The sequence below is a fragment of the Larus michahellis genome, chromosome 5 (assembly GCF_964199755.1).
Source record: "Larus michahellis chromosome 5, bLarMic1.1, whole genome shotgun sequence".
Lineage (NCBI taxonomy): Eukaryota > Metazoa > Chordata > Aves > Charadriiformes > Laridae > Larus > Larus michahellis.
The window spans coordinates 11,386,826-11,402,178 of record NC_133900.1 but is presented as its reverse complement, the minus strand read 5'-3'; the positions used below and the strand labels follow the sequence as shown (position 1 = coordinate 11,402,178).

The following is a 15,353-nucleotide window of genomic DNA, read 5'->3' as shown; positions in this document are numbered from 1 at the left end:
TTGTGATGACAGAGTCACTCTCACACTCACCTCACATCCAAACACCACTACCTTTCACCACTGTTAGAAGCGTATGCAGGACGTTCCTCCTCAGCAACAACTAGTGTAAGGGGAGCATCCAAACAGTCTATTAGATAAGAATTTTTATAAAAGGACTTCCCTTTCTCCATACAAAGCAGCTCCTTTCCTAGGAATTTACATATCTCAGCCACAGACTAAACTAAATACACCACTGAAGACCAAAAACAGAGCAGTGCCAGTTCACGCATAACATAATTATCATTGATATTTTTTTCCTGGCCATTCTGGTCTCTTGTTATGAAGTTACTTAGTTCATTGAACACTCTCCCAACAAGATCTGCTAAAAAGAAAACAAGCTCTATTCCATAATCTCTGCAAGTTCGATTTGCATCCAAGTAAAACACTGCAATGATCAAGAGGGATTTATTTTGGTGCAAGACAGCTGAAGACAGACAAATCATTACAGCAAATGATTTTTGAATGCACATGAAAATCAAAGTGAAGACATACAGGACATATAATAGCCTAATCTGCAAGCCCCTCCTTAAAATCAAGCTCGTTTTGCCATCTCTGCTGATGCTGTGCCAGCCAGTAACAGTACTATCTATCACTTCAGAAAAAATACATTTTACAAGAAATCTTATTTTCTAAACATGGTTTAAAAAACTTTTCCTGCAGCTTTATAACTATAAAGATTTTGTCTGATACTTAAACAAATCCCGTGTTTAAAATCCTCACGATTTGATGCTGATGTTTTAAGCCTCTCTGAAAAGGAAGGGGGGCTCCTCGCATGGGCTCCCACAACCTTGAATCCAAAGAACGCCCCATCCACCATTTTCTCTGCTGCGTCAAATCAACTTTGTGCAGGGGCAGCTCAAGCACAGACTTAACACAGCTTAGAATGACACTCCAAATGCTCATTCGATGTGCTCCCGCTGATGCTCCAAACTACGTCCCCAGTCAGCAGTTGTGCATCAACGGGCAGATCTCAACAATTGAGGGCAGCTCCAAGGCACTGTGCAACACCGCAGAAAAGCAAAAGGGAACAAAACGCCCTCCCAACAACCCCAGTCTAAGCACGAATGCCATCCTAACTACTTCTTTTATAGGACAGAGAGCATTGAAAAAGAAAGACAGACAAGTTTACTGCTCCAACTCTCCAAAGACCTGACTGGAAAAGCCACATGTATCCAAAAACTACTCAGGAGAGTCTCTTACACCGGAATCAGCCAGGACTAAGACCTGGAAGGCAGAGAGCTCTATGCTCCAGAGGAAAGGAGAGAGGTGTGTGTGCATTTGTGCGTGCTGCGGGCATAGCCAGGACAGAGATCAGAATATGGATGTGCGTTAAGGGGCGGGGGGGGGACAGGAGATGGAAAAAGAACACGGATAGTGGAAAAAGAGGGCAGGCAGCAAAAGGCTGGATGGAAGAAAAGGCAAAAGGACTACAAACAACCCATAAACGTTCCTCTCGGCGACAGACTACAGGAAGAGGCACCCGAGCTACAGGAGCCGAGGGACCCGGAGCCCCGCTCCGGCAGGAGAGGCCAGGGCAGAGGGTGGAGGGGAGGGGGGCAGAGGCTCTCACCTCGCAGCCGCCGCGCCAGGCGCTTGGCCCAGGCCGCTCGGCGGGGCGCGGCGCCGTCGGCCGGTACCTGGTGGCGGCTCGGCCCCTCTGCCCCGCCGCGCCCCGCGGGGAGCCGCCGCTGCCGCCGCCCGCCGCCGCCCTGACCCACCGCACCGCTGCCCAACGACGACGAAGTGCCGGCCGCGGGGCTGCCCCACTCCACGTCCATCTCCAGCACCGGCCCCGCCGCCGCCGCCGCCGCCGTCCCCTCCTCCTCGGGCTCGAAGCCCGGGTTGTCCCGGCTCCAGGCTTGCCGCGAGCAGGCAGAGAGCGGCGGCGACGGCGGGCAGGAGCCGGCCCGCGCCGCCTCGCCCAGCCGCTCCAGCTCCAGCTGCTCCCGTCCGCGCCGGCAGCCTCCGCGGCCCGCCATCAGCTCGCCGCCGCCCGGGGCGGAGCGCCGCCGCCTCCGCCCCTTCCCCGCCCTCCGGCGCCGGCCCGGAAAGCCCGGGGTACGGAGGGAGATGTAGTTGCCCTCCCTCCACATCCCCTCGGAGAGAGGCGTGGCCGTTAGGCTTGAAGGCCGGAGCCGAGCCGTGAGGCGGGAAGCCCTGAGGCGGTAGTGGTGCAGGGGCCGGCGCCGGGTATTTCAGGCCAGCTCGCTGCTCACCCTCGGCAAAAGCAGAAGGAGGCCCCGCGAAGGGGTTTTAACCACTTAATAAATTGCCGGGGGAGCCGCTATTTAGCATAATTTTAAGGAGAAGAGGTATTAAAGCTTCTCATGCAGCCCGAAAGCTTCCCCCGCTGCCCCAGTCTGGCAAACAGTAATGCAGCCCGCAGGTCCAGGGTTTTGTGTTTTTATTTAAATCCAGTTACAGCAAAATACAGGCTGGCAGTACAGAGAGCAGCATGCCAGAGAGGTAACGCTCATTCTGTGCCTCCGACAGCCTTCGCCTCGCTTCCCCATGCCTCTGCCGCCTGCATCCCGCGAGGCCGGCACAACGCAGATGGCTGGCACTGCTGGCGGCCGAGGGGAGGCCACTGGGTAAAGAAGCTGCCCCAAGCCCGAAAAGTCACCACGCGCTCTACATTTACAAACAGTTACCCGAAATGAAGCTACTCCCCCCTCCCCTTAGGTAGGAATTGAAAAAGAAGGGAAACGTTACATTTGTCTCCCTTTAAAGGGTGACTTCGTTATTTTCAACGCTGTGATGGTCTTGAGCATCCTCGGCACTCTCCAATGTTTGATTGCTGTTATCGTCGGGGATCTCAGCTGAAACATGAACCTGACTCTCCCTGCTTTCCATGCTCTGGTGGCTATCCCCTCTGATACTAGCCTTGCTATCATGTCCTTCCGCCTCATGGCTGTCGAATTTCTGCCGGCTGTCGTTTTCCACGCTCCGATAACGCTGCTGGCTGTCCAGCTCACTGCTGTCCTGCTCGTGGCTCTTGTCAGGCCATTCCCTGCTGATGGCATGCTTCTCCAGGGAGCGGTGGGCAGCAGAATCCTCCCGGGACAGCCCTGCTTGCTGGCTGTCTGCATCAAGGGCGCTGTCATCATCCTCGGTGGCATCATACACAATGAACTGTGTTAGAAAGGAAAAGAAGAAAGAGCCATTGTCACTCCTGAGGAACTGATCTGTCAACAGATGCTGCCATACTGCACCAAAGCAAGCTGCGTGGGCTGCAGGGACACTCAAAGCCTGCATGATATATCTCTGCCTGGAGACACTGTGGTCTTTTATGGAGTTACATGAACTTTTCACATTACAAGAAACTCAAGTTTGATCCTGGCCTCAGATTTCATGTGTGCAAGTACATCATGATAGTGCAAACTGCAGTATTGCGTAGCTTGCAGCAGCGTGCTATGCTCCCGCCTTGGCACATCCACAGCCCTCTGGCCATAGATACCCCCTGATTTGCTTTTCTCTCTCCAGAGAAAGGAAATACATTCCTTCATTTATGCCTGCCTTCCCCCCACCAATAAAATAACATCTCAATTTTCCCATAAAATAACATCTCCGTTTTCAAGTTCACTACCCTTTTCCAAAAACCTGGGTACCCACTGCTCAGCGCTATTCACCTTTTTTGCAGCTTTGCGGAGCTTGCTAGACTTCACCATTGCGGCTTTTGCCTTCATCCTGTAGGCCACGCTGTCGCCTCTGCCAGCGTTGTCTCCCCGGGTAAAAGGGAAAGGAGGGAAGGGTACTGTTACTGGAATGTCTGTGGGAAAACTCGTGACAACCTCATCGGATTCATCCGTGTCATTGGAGTCGTTATCATCATCGTCATCATCCACATCTTCATGGCTCTTGCTTGACACATCAGGGAAGTGCTGGAAAACATTGATTATGCATCAGGCAAATGAACATATATGTGAGATGTGCAGACTGGTATCTGTCCTGCTGATCCAGGGCTTATGCACTGCTGAGGAGCTACATGCATGAATTGCTCTGAAATTGCCTCACCCCGCCTGAAGCTTTGTTTCATTTAGGGAGAGATGTGACCACAAGAACTGCATTTGATTGCGGAAAATAAATGCTGCTACACACCGGCTGCCCGGCAGCATTCAGCTGATATTTTGCTGTTTAAAACACTTACCGGTTGTACTGGGTCATCCACGCTTTCTTCTGAAGAGTAGAGAGTCTGAAAACAACATACAACTCACTATTAGCACACAAAGCCATGTACAGTAGAGCTGATCAGCATATTGGCTATTCGTTAAGCACTTAATCCTAATCTTGGCATTGAGAGATGCTCTTTCTTTTCCAGTTAGTTGCCCATACCTGCTGAGGTGACGCCAGGTCATTCTGTGGGTGCTGCAGCCTCTCCCAAAACTGAGAATTCCCATGGTGGTGGTGATGATGATGATATCTGTGTGAGTGATGGCCTCTGTGGTCCTTCAAGAGAGAAAAAAATAATGGAGGGGTGTGTGTGTGTTTTAATCCACAAAGGAGCATGCAGGAGCAGGCAAAGCTGCCTGCCTCACAACCTCTGTTTTCAGGCAGATGTGGCATCTGCAATACACACTCCTTTTGTACAGGATGTGTCCTCAGCAATTAATTGCAGCAGGAAGAGGACTCAGAACAAGCCGTCATCCCAGATGAACATTATATGCAAACAATATAATACAGAAGATGTCCCTCTCACACTGGCAGAGCTGGGGAAGTTCCCATCAGTTTCTCCAGCTCATTTTTTTCGAGTGAAATTTGGAGTTTTATCTCATGTCCATCGTTTCTGCTAATCTCAGGTCCTTTTCCCAAGAGTGATTTATCTCCCCCATCAGGAAAACTCTAAACTAAAAGCAGTAGCTGATTCTCAGAGCAAAGAATTGATTTGGCATGGGTAGGAGTTGGCGATGGAGAATAAATCAAATAGCTATATACAAGACTAATAGCATTCATCACACCACTCCAAGAAATCATGGGAATTGGATTAAAGTGCTCCTCCAACACCAAATATTGTCATCTGCTCCCCACTAATGAATGTGGGTTATAGTAGTTGTGCCATGCTACAGTCCTTTAATCTTTTTAACTGACAGTTTACACGTTTTTCATTAAGAAAAAAGGTTTCTAGTCCTGATTCAGAGATTCAGCTAACAAAAATCAGGACGCCTAACGTAGCAAAAGTCTACTGACATCAGTGGCTCTCTGCTTTGGCTACCTGAGAAACTGGCTCATAACAGCCAGGTGAGAACATGTTCTGCAAGCAGCTACAATCATAAAACAAGTATCGGACAACGTGTATTAGAGAAAAGAATAATAAAAAATAATTTATTAAAGAAAATGAATAGAAAGACAAAAGGAGCTTACATATTTTTCTTCAGAGCTGGCAGAAATGGCATGCTGCTTGGATTTACTCACCTTGAAGGAAGAAAAGAGACAAAGCATTTGTCAGTATTAATTTCTTGCTAATATGCACAGAAAATATGCAAGCGATTGCTAATATGCATTTGTGATTTACTCACTGGCCATGCAGCGGTGATGCTGATAAGGCATAAACACAGAATTTCCACCTTCATTGTGAGGTTTTACCTAGAAAATATTTTGCAACAGTGAGTCAACAAGGTAAAATACCACAAAAATGCCATAGGCTTTTTCTTTCTCCTGGGTGCTTCACCGTGCCGAGACCAGCTCTCTGCTAAGCATTCAACCTGCCCATGCCAATCTTTTTCCTCTATCCTCCATCACCACCCGACACCCAGCTGGTTTTGTAATGACTTAGCAACTCAAAAGCTTCATGAATTTTAAAACCCGGTACTGAGAAGTGCTGAGCAGTAGTGTGAGTAGCCACACTGAGAAGGCGAGCGGATTCCTTCTGTCATCTACTAACTTGCACTGGCAAAGGAAAAGCTTTGTGAAAAACTGAGTGCTGTAAAATCAGCTTTGGTTTATCTTTATTCATTTAATATCGTTTTGTCAGAAGAGACAGGACAAGACAAACTCAGCTTGGATTCTCTTTTCAGTTATTTTAAAACTAGTTTTCAGTGTTATTAACTGGAGTGACTGTGAGTAAATTCAGTTTATATGAACATAAACTGCTTTTATTGATAGACCTTTATTTCCCCCTCCAGAAGTTTGAACAGAATAACCCATGTTTCCGTGCAAGAGATGAAGTGAAATATCTGCTCACATTGTAGCGTTAGCAATTTAATAAATGAGTGATTCCTGCTGAAATTAGGAGAGTGCTGAGCTACAGTAAATTTTGGTGCTGACAGACCAATTCCCAGGGTAAGGAACATCCCAGAGAAATTAAACCGATTTATAAATGAACAAGAGGCATTTAAAACTTCACTAAATCATAGCAGGAAAGAAAGGCTACTAAGACTACATTTAAAATACATTAGTGCAGCTGGCCCTGAGACAGGACGCTCTGTTAGGGCTATTGCAATTTCAAGAGTTACACAGAGAAGGGCGCGTGTCCCATCCGTTCAGTAGCGCGCAGCACAAACTGCAAGCCTGCCAGGAGAAACAGGGACACTGCCAGGCAGTGGTTACACGAGGGAGGAAGCTTTCTGTGTTCAAGGACCAGCTTTGAGTTTCCAGCGCTTGGGTTTATAGTAACCTACTCCCAACATCTATCAGGACAAAGGTTTAAAATTGTGATTGTCTGTAATACCTTGCATCGCAAAAGCAACCTTGCTCCTGTAAAAGCAAACCTTTTTCCACAGAGAAACATCAAACATCCCTGTCTAGTGAAGCAGTTTTCAAAGATCTCCTGCCCAATGCTTCCTTGACTAAAGCTGCAGACAGAATGGTACATGTCAAGTAAAAAAGTAAAAAATTACCTTTTTCTGGTGCTGGAAGAGTCAGCTGCAACAAGAACACTCTTAGTGATCCCAGCAACAGCTCCAGCCAGTTGGCTACCAGCAGCTCTGGCTTTCTCCCTTCGTCCCCTGACTGCCTGACATCTCCGACCTCGGGGAATTTAAACCCTGTCCCAGCCATGGCCACCAATCCCCGTGTGGCGGAAAAAGATGAGGTCATGAGGCTCCTGGCCACCATCCTGCCCACGTTCTCCTACACTTCCTCTTTGGCTTTGTGGCTTTTGAAGCAAACAAAAGCTACTCTATGGTTAAAACATTACTTATGGGCAAGATCATTAACCAGCAGGTCTGTTGAATGCACAGCATTTGGTATCGTGTAGGAGGACTTCAGGGCACGTCTGTCCTCCTTTTGTGAAAAGGCAGAGCCCAGTTTCCCAGAAACCTTCCATGCCCTGTTCTGTAGGGGGTAAGAGTACGTAATGTGCGCAGGAAGAAAGAGATCTGAATACAAAACTCCCTAAAAAGGGGTTAATGCTTCCACAAAGTGTAGATTTGCTCTCCAGGGTATGTATGTTGCAACAGGAATCACAAAGACAGGGTGCAGAACATGGCCTTTTGCCTTTTTGGTCTGAACTGATTCAAAAATATATCTAATATTAGTTTGTCTCAATAAGCATTCTGCATCCAGAAACTTGTTTGTAAAGGTACACAAGAGCCACTGATAGGCTAATTAAACAGGGTTTGTGCAACATCATCAGAAATTCTCACTCCTTTTCCATTATTCAGTTGTACTTGGGTCCTTCCTAGTTTCATTCACTCTCTCAGGTTGTTCGGTTGAATCACCTGCTACAGCTGTCTTCTGCACCAAACCTGCTCCAGAACCCTTTTCAGGGACCAGGTGCCAGATATTTTTCAAGCTAAAAAAAAAAGGAAAAGGGGAAAAAAAACCCCACCAGTTGTAGCTCCAGTATGAGGAGTGCCATGATTAGCATTGGGAAGCATCGTGGAATGAAATCCCATGTCTGCTACAGAGCAGTGCATCAGCCCTGCTGATGGGCAACAGATCTGTTGTTGCAGCGCTTCACTTGGACAGCCGTAGCTTTGGATAGATTCTGCCTCATCTGTGATGTGCTATAAGACTCTCAGACCGTTTTCCATTCTGTGTTTCTTTAAAATGACAATGAGGTGTCATTCAAACACAGGAAAACATTCCAAATAGCACTTTTAGGAGGCAGAATGTTTATAACTGTTTATAACTAAGCGGTTATCTTTCTCCTCATTTCTGATACCCAACTAATGTTTGATGTGTTCTTAGTCAAGCAGCAACAAAACAGACACCTTGCTGTCCCAGTCCATGTTACCAATTATCCTGTGCTTACTAACACTTCTGTGGCGTGTTTAGAAACACCATGGGAAACATACGCAAGTTAGCTCAGCACCTGCCCATCACATCAACACACCAGGCTAGATATATTTTTGAGCTGAGAGCAGCAACACCGAGAAGTTTGTCTGCTTAATAGAGTATTCTAATATCCTAGGAGGAGAACTGGATAGAAAGATATCATTTAATAGTTCTGCATGTCCATAAACCCATGTATGCATCTACCTGAATGAGGACTGTCCTAGCTTTTATTTTTGGAGTTATGTAACCGTTATTATTTACTAACTCAGGAAAGACTTTCCTCCCATCGTATCTGCAGCTCAGTGCTTCTGGAAACCAAATAGTTTACTGAAGCCCTTGAATGCAGATGCAGGACTCGAGCTGTAAGTGGGGGCTATTTAGAAGTTTCAGCTTGAGCATTCTGTAGTAGCTGATACACCCAGATTATAATACATCACTATTACACAGTAATGAGGACTGCTTCAAAAGGCCACTGTTGTTGACTCCAGGGAACGGCAAAACCGGCCCTTACGGAGCTGAGTACCTTTGATCCCAAACACCGATACAAACGAACAGTGCATCTTGCAGCTCCCCCGACTGGTAAGGAAAAACTACTTCCATCTGACAATCATCTGAGCGAGAAACTGAGACCAAGACAAGCTTGGTGGCTCCCGCCACTGAATGTGAGTGAGACTGGGTATGCCAAGTCCTGCTCTCCTGTCCACATACACTGTATGAAATTTTAAGCCTGCAAAAACCTACTTCTCTACCAATCATTCATCAAGAGACACGAAACTGAAGAACAACATTACACTGAAAAATCCCCTAGAGCTGTTGTCTGGCCAAAACAGTAACCTTCCAGCACCTGCAATCTGCATAATGGCATTTTACTGTCTATCAGACTTTCAGGAAAAATACATATTATGTCAGGACTTGTAAACAACCTGTTTCACCAAATTCAGCAGCAGTTATCAGTGCTGCCATTAGAAACACAGGCTTCCTGCAGTTTGTTAAAGACCTTCCTGTACAGGTCAATTATCACTGTGGCTTTTCAAGGCAAATGTTTTCCGAGTGCCTGGAACACTTGTCGCCTAGCAGAGATGCTATGTGACCCCCAGGGAATTGTTTCTGACAAACAACTGATATTTCCAGTGTGCTGGGAGGTGGCAGCATTTCTGAGTACTGTTGCCAAAGATATATGGTTGGTTTTGTATGAACAAAGAAACACCAGTCATGTTTTGCAGTAATCCAGAAGCAGGACGTGAAGCAACAGTTACTGCTAAATGGCTTCATTTTATGCAAGATCAGCCAGTACAGAGCTGTAGTAAATTTAGCAATTGTCTCATACCCATCACTATGTGGTTATTCATCCTGTAAATCATTTCATCTAGCTGAAAAATCCTTTGCCTTTGTAGGAGGCAGTGCTTCTCGACCTCTCAGAGATAAAAAACAAGCAGGGCAGAAAGGGGAAAACTTTCACCATTTTTACGTCCCGCATTAAAATACCTAGTTCTGGAGAGAGCGCTTGGCTGGTGGTGGCACGGCAGAAGCAACTTGCTTGAATTTATACAAGTGGGAGGGTACATGATTTCAGCTTTCAAGAGCTGTCAGGGTCTGTGTGGAGCGTGACCAAGACAGGCTGTAATTTGTTGCCTGCAAGTGACATTTTCTACATGGCTATCCTGTCAAACAAAGCTTTTGACCGCAATTTCTTCCACCTTGGGCTGTGTTAGGAACATGTGGTTAGGCTGCTGTTTCATGTCGCACTAGCAGTGCCTTCCTGTGCAACCTCCGACATGTACCTAAGATCCTGAGCTGAGACATCAGCGCGATGCCTGTCAATATCTCTGAGCAGCGTGGGAAATCCCAGCCTGCCTGCAGTGACCTGCAATGCCCAACTTTCAGGAGAGCTGGCTTTTGTTTAGATTTGTTCACCGAAAAACCAAGTCTCAGGAGAAACCAGTGCAGCGTCTTCTAGGTGGCAAAGACTGGGAGAGAGAGATTGATCCTTCATCAGCATTAAGAATGCCATCAAGTAAAAGCCCCAAGGAACCCCAGCTTGGCAGCATTCTTAGAAACAGCTGGTTTGCAACTAAACGTCCCAAAGAAAAGCAGACTTAGTAAACAGTGGTTTCTGTGAAAAACAGATGAAAACCCAAACTTCCTTGCATTGTTACCATAAAACACTCCTGAAAAGTACTTTGAAACTCAGCACGTTAGCCGATATAATATATCCCCCAAAGCCCTTAAATTTTCCTAGCGAAAGCTTCGAAAGTGGCGAAAAACTTACATTCAGCAGTTGGTAGGCTTCAAAAAACCTTCTGCTTCTTAAATAGACTACACAGACCACCACAGCATTTGTGTCCAGGCCTAGGAGAGTACTTGGTATGCAGAAGGGATACAGGTGTCAGATCCGTTAGATAAAGAGATTACGATGGAGATTTGCTCCTTACGCGTGTGAGCAGAGCACCCTGATAACCCATGCTGTGCAGCGCAGCTGTGTATCTTTTTCTTTGCACCACTTAGAGCATTTCCAAAACAGAGCAGCAATCAAACAAGCAGCAGCAGCTTTCTCCCAAGCAAAACCTCTTGTGGAGTGACAGGGCAGTTCAGAACAACATAGGAGTCCGTGACCTTCCATTCTCCCTGCCACTTCTGATCTGCAGTGCAGCTGAGACGACTAGTTGGCAAGGCGAGCTCAATTTAGCCCTCATTCAGGCAATAAAGGGGGTTATGGTATCTTACTTTACCAGAGTTGGCCCTAGCCATTCCTCGAGGGGTTGCAGAACTAGGCACAACACCAACTTAGAGCTGCAGCAGGTGATGAGTTGAGACAGAACAGAGATTTTCTGGGAAACACCACCATAAGTGGCCAGCATATTAGATGGTGGCAGTGTTTGACAGATAGCACAGTCTTTTGGTCTGTCCTTATCTCCCTCTGCATAAAGAGAGCCCGCTCGCTTGTCTCCTCTGACTTCTGAGACTCGTCGCTACCTATTCCCATTTTCAAATGCCTTTTTCGGAACAGCTTTGGAAACCGAAGAAAAAAAAAATAAATATTTGAGAAACTGCCATACAGCTGTGGCCCACAAATACTAGAGGCTGAATAGCCTCAGTCAGATCCCAGCTTGCACAGAGCCGAGCGGCTGCTACTACTGCAGCATAAATACACTCCAGCTGTCTGTAGCGTCCTAAAATGGAGCCCTACCGACGTTTCCTCCCTCCACTTTTACAGCCAGCTAGAAAAAAAAAAAATTTCCGGATCTTTTTTCCCTGTTGAAATTCACGTATTTGAATACTGAAGTCCATGGAGCAGCGGCAGCAGGAATTAAACCAGCACAGAAACTCTGTGTTATTTTCAGGTCATCATAGTTACCAGTGTGAAAAGCAAAACACCAGATTTTCCAGTGCTGTTTTTGTGGCTCTGTTTCAGCTCTGAATTGACAGAAAAAGAATTGCATTTGTTTGAATTGAGAAATTTAATAAACACGGTAATAGTCTGAACTACTATTAGAAACAAAAGCAAGCAACCAATGAAAGTCTGTATGGTGTACATCATGTTTTCATGATTGTGCCACGTGATGTTTGTAACCCTCAAAAGGCAATTGTTTGAGAACAGGAGGATGAGATTTTGGGCCTCTCAATGAGAGCTGAACTCAATCTGCTCTCCTAAGAAGCTGCCTCTGAAGCCTGAACGCTGCTGCGGAGATGACACTCCGGGATGAAGGAAAGCATGCAAGGTGTGTGTGCTTAAATCCTCTACATGCTCATACGAAAGTAACCATCAGTTTTCCAGCTCAGGGCTCACAGTCTGAACACTGAGCGGAATTTGATGGTAAGAAATAGCTTCACAGAAGATTGCTTTTTGGACAAGCATTGTAAAAACCTGGTGACAAGTTGTTTCCCCCTCTCTCCTCCCTGCTACCTCAGTTCCCTGTTTCCTATCCTACAGCAAAATTTTCTCCTCCCAGTGAGAAAGGATACTAATGGAAACGTCTGAATATGCAGAATGGGCATGGAAAGAACAGCGTCGTCTTGCGCTGCATTGTGAAACTGTTGGAAAGTCACAAGATGCCTGTTCCACCTAGTGCAGGGACTTTTGGCAGGGCACCACAGGAACAATTCTGCACACTCAGCACCCCTCCGCTTGCATCTTCACCAATCTCCGCTGGCAAAGCACAAAGAGCCACCCCCTCACTGCAAGAAACAGAACAGATTACAGCACAGTATGACAGAGAAGAGGTGGACAGGGAAGATGATGGGCCAACTCCTCGTCCACAGTCACCCACGCACTGCTTCTGTGCATAACTGAGATGAGCCCTACAACCCTATCCTGCTCGGCAGAAGGAGAGTCCCAACTGTGCCCTGGTAATCCTTATCACACAACAGCCTTGATTTTGCATTCCCCATATACCATGTTGAGCTCATGTCTTGTTTCCATACACAACCACACAAGGCTCACAGCATGAGGAGCAGAGAGCCTCCAAAAAAGGTTGCTACCAATCCCAGAGACAAACCTTTTACAAGGCACACTTTCTGAATGCCTCCTGGAAAGGACCAGTGCAAAACAGACAATTTGGAGAGGTGCCGGGCATTACGCAACACAGGATCGCAGCCCGCATATCTGTGGTTATCTGTACACAAGGCATCTTTTCTGCAGCCTGCCCTGACTTTTCTGTCTCCAGAAGGTCTGGGGAAGGTGAAGCGTGTGCTGCACAAGCAGTGCAGAACTGCTAGGACAGGTTGTGACCCTGTCAGTAAACCTGACCTCAGACCCAAGCTGGGCTGCACACCAGACCCTTCAGATCTCACATGGATTCGGGTTCTGTTGTGAACAGTTTTCTTAGCTCCGAGTCTAGGGCTGCTGTGGTCTGAGGTGAGACGGATGCAGAACTGAGTCAGCGTGAAGGCAAACATCTCCTGGGCACTGTGTGCCAGGGTGTGGAGCCCTTGCCGGTGGAGTGGGAGGAAAAACCCATCTGTGGGCCTGGTGAAGGGAAATTAAAGAGTTGGGGACTGGATTTGGGGAGGAAGTTGTTTGGCCAAGAAGCTGATTTGATTTTGCGGGGGAACCAAAAACCAGCAGGCTAGGGTCAAGGCCTCTGCTGTCCTGACTGAGTCACAGAGAGATTCCTCACGGCTTGCTCAGACTCGGAGGTGATGAGGCTGTTTTCCCTCGAAACCCATCCAGGCAGGAGCTCTGCAAGAAGCAATGGATTGTTTTGGTTCTGGCTTGGGAAGCTGGGACATCTCCTGCATGTTAGGATACTTCATCTTAATTGGGGTATTGGGGTAGCCACCTCTTGTTCAATACGGAATCAATGTGCCATTAGAGAACATCACTCAGACTCAGCAATTTCTCCTTCTGTTTTGCATATTAAAATTGTATTAATCCTTTCAGTTTTTAAAAACTTGGGGGGGGGGCTGGATGGAATGGGAAGTAGTAACTCACACCTGGCTGGTATTACTATGAGCAAGTCAAAGGAGATGTTAATTTTCCTAATTATATATTTTTTCAAGTAAATAGGATAAATTGATATACCGAATAGTTCAGATGATGGGTAATAGAAGTGTCTGGGAAAAAAGTTAAAAGGCTTCTTTTCATTAGAAAGGTACCTTCCCCTCCCACGCTCCTCTCTTGTTCAGTCAGTTTTCTTTTCCTTCCCACCTCCCTTTTAGCAGGACTGGAATGCAAAAAGATTTTGTTTTGGAAAGTACCAGTGTACTATCTGCTGATCTGGCAGCTCATGTATGTAACGTACCCTTCCTTACTCCCTAGATTTGTCACCTCCTTGACCGGCCAGTCCCCGACCCTGCCCAACACCGAGGACCAGGAGCCCAGCAGCCAGCGATAACAAGGGAGCTGCACAGAGGGACACTGAGCTTAGCTAGCCGGGAGGACAGACAGCCTGCTAGGTACGGGAGCACAGCAGCACAAACACTTTTGGCAAGCCCCTACTCTCCTTCCTTGCTTACCAGCTCTCTTTTGCAAAGGAAGTGCTTTTTTGGAAGGACACAGTTGAGAGATAATCACATCCAGATTTAGGAAATAACATTTTGCACATAATTCATACTGGCTACCTAGCCAGATTATTGGTTGAGCATGTAGCTATAAATTTGGCAGAATAAATGGCAAGCTGTGGTTGGCATATGGATGCAAAGCAGGAAGCAAACTGCAGCTATACATTAACTAGAGGAAAGGAAAGCCTAAGAAACTGGGTTAATCAGCAGGCTCTGAAGTAAACAATAAGAAGGGGCAGCTGACGGGGCACTAACTCTTGAGGAGCGTATGTGGCATCAGTGCTCTTTGCTTTAGGAAGAGCATTACCAGTCAATAAATAACAAGGCAGAACTGCTGTTTTCCTCACTGAGTCTTGTTTATCACAAAGAAGTCAAATGACTTCTCCTCACCCATGGAAAATGTGAACACAGAGGATGACAAGCAATTCTGGGAAGCAACATCCGTTCTGTATGGAGAAACTTGATCTGCTATACCCAAAATAACTGATGTTGAAACAGACTAAATCTCATCTAAGCAATTGATTAGACAAAATGAGGAAGCACAACTGCTTGTTGGAACTGTGTTGGTCTTACCTCAGGCAGCAGGGCAGTAATAGAGCAGAGCCACGTGGGATAACCTAGGCTGGAAATCATACAAATCACAGATCTAAGGAGGCGTGTTGTCAACAGATAACTCTGCCTGAAGCAGGATGCTGAAAGCATTTGTTATTATGGCAGCCGGTCCTTGAAAGAAGCACTATAGAAACTCTGGCATTTGTACCTTCATTGGCACCAACGCAGTCACAGCCCATGGGAATCTATATGTCTGAGCCCTGCAGGACCACGCCGCTGCCCGCATCCCTGACACTTCCTACTCCTGCACTACCCTAGTAGTGCAGGCAACTGCATATCAACTCAGCTATGCTACCCGGGCTCCCTTGGTGTGCTAAACAGAGGAAAAGAAATAGTGTGGTGGCTACAGCAAAGAACAGCGCTGGCTGCAGGTCAGCATTCGGCTAGCAAAGCTCCTTAGATAAATGACTCTGCAGAACAGGTCCTTCTATATTCACCTTTTGCAAAAAGAAGCTAACTGCCCCCATGACAGAGGGGGTATAGAGAGA

The 15,353-nt window shown here is 46.8% G+C and overlaps 2 protein-coding genes across 3 annotated transcripts in view; both read right to left on the bottom strand.

Moving 5' to 3' along the window:
• Positions 1–2,132, bottom strand: part of PKD2 (polycystin 2, transient receptor potential cation channel) — a 32,237-nt gene extending 30,105 nt beyond the window's left edge. The window contains exon 1 of one of the 2 annotated variants that reach the window (XM_074588746.1): positions 1,610–2,132. In XM_074588746.1, the coding sequence (XP_074444847.1) occupies positions 1,610–2,132 (523 nt within the window). The remainder of the gene's footprint in view (positions 1–1,609) is intronic. The other variant, XM_074588748.1, reaches the window with a different exon arrangement.
• A 294-nt stretch (positions 2,133–2,426) lies between these two features.
• SPP1 (secreted phosphoprotein 1) lies at positions 2,427–7,007 on the bottom strand. Its single transcript, XM_074588495.1, has 7 exons — positions 6,873–7,007; positions 5,553–5,619; positions 5,398–5,448; positions 4,372–4,485; positions 4,187–4,231; positions 3,669–3,920; positions 2,427–3,171 (listed from the first exon to the last, which is right to left on the bottom strand). Exons 2-7 carry the CDS (start codon positions 5,604–5,606, stop codon positions 2,764–2,766), a joined length of 924 nt encoding a protein of 307 aa, XP_074444596.1. The 5' UTR covers positions 5,607–5,619; positions 6,873–7,007; the 3' UTR covers positions 2,427–2,763.
• Between the last annotated feature and the right edge of the window lie 8,346 nt (positions 7,008–15,353).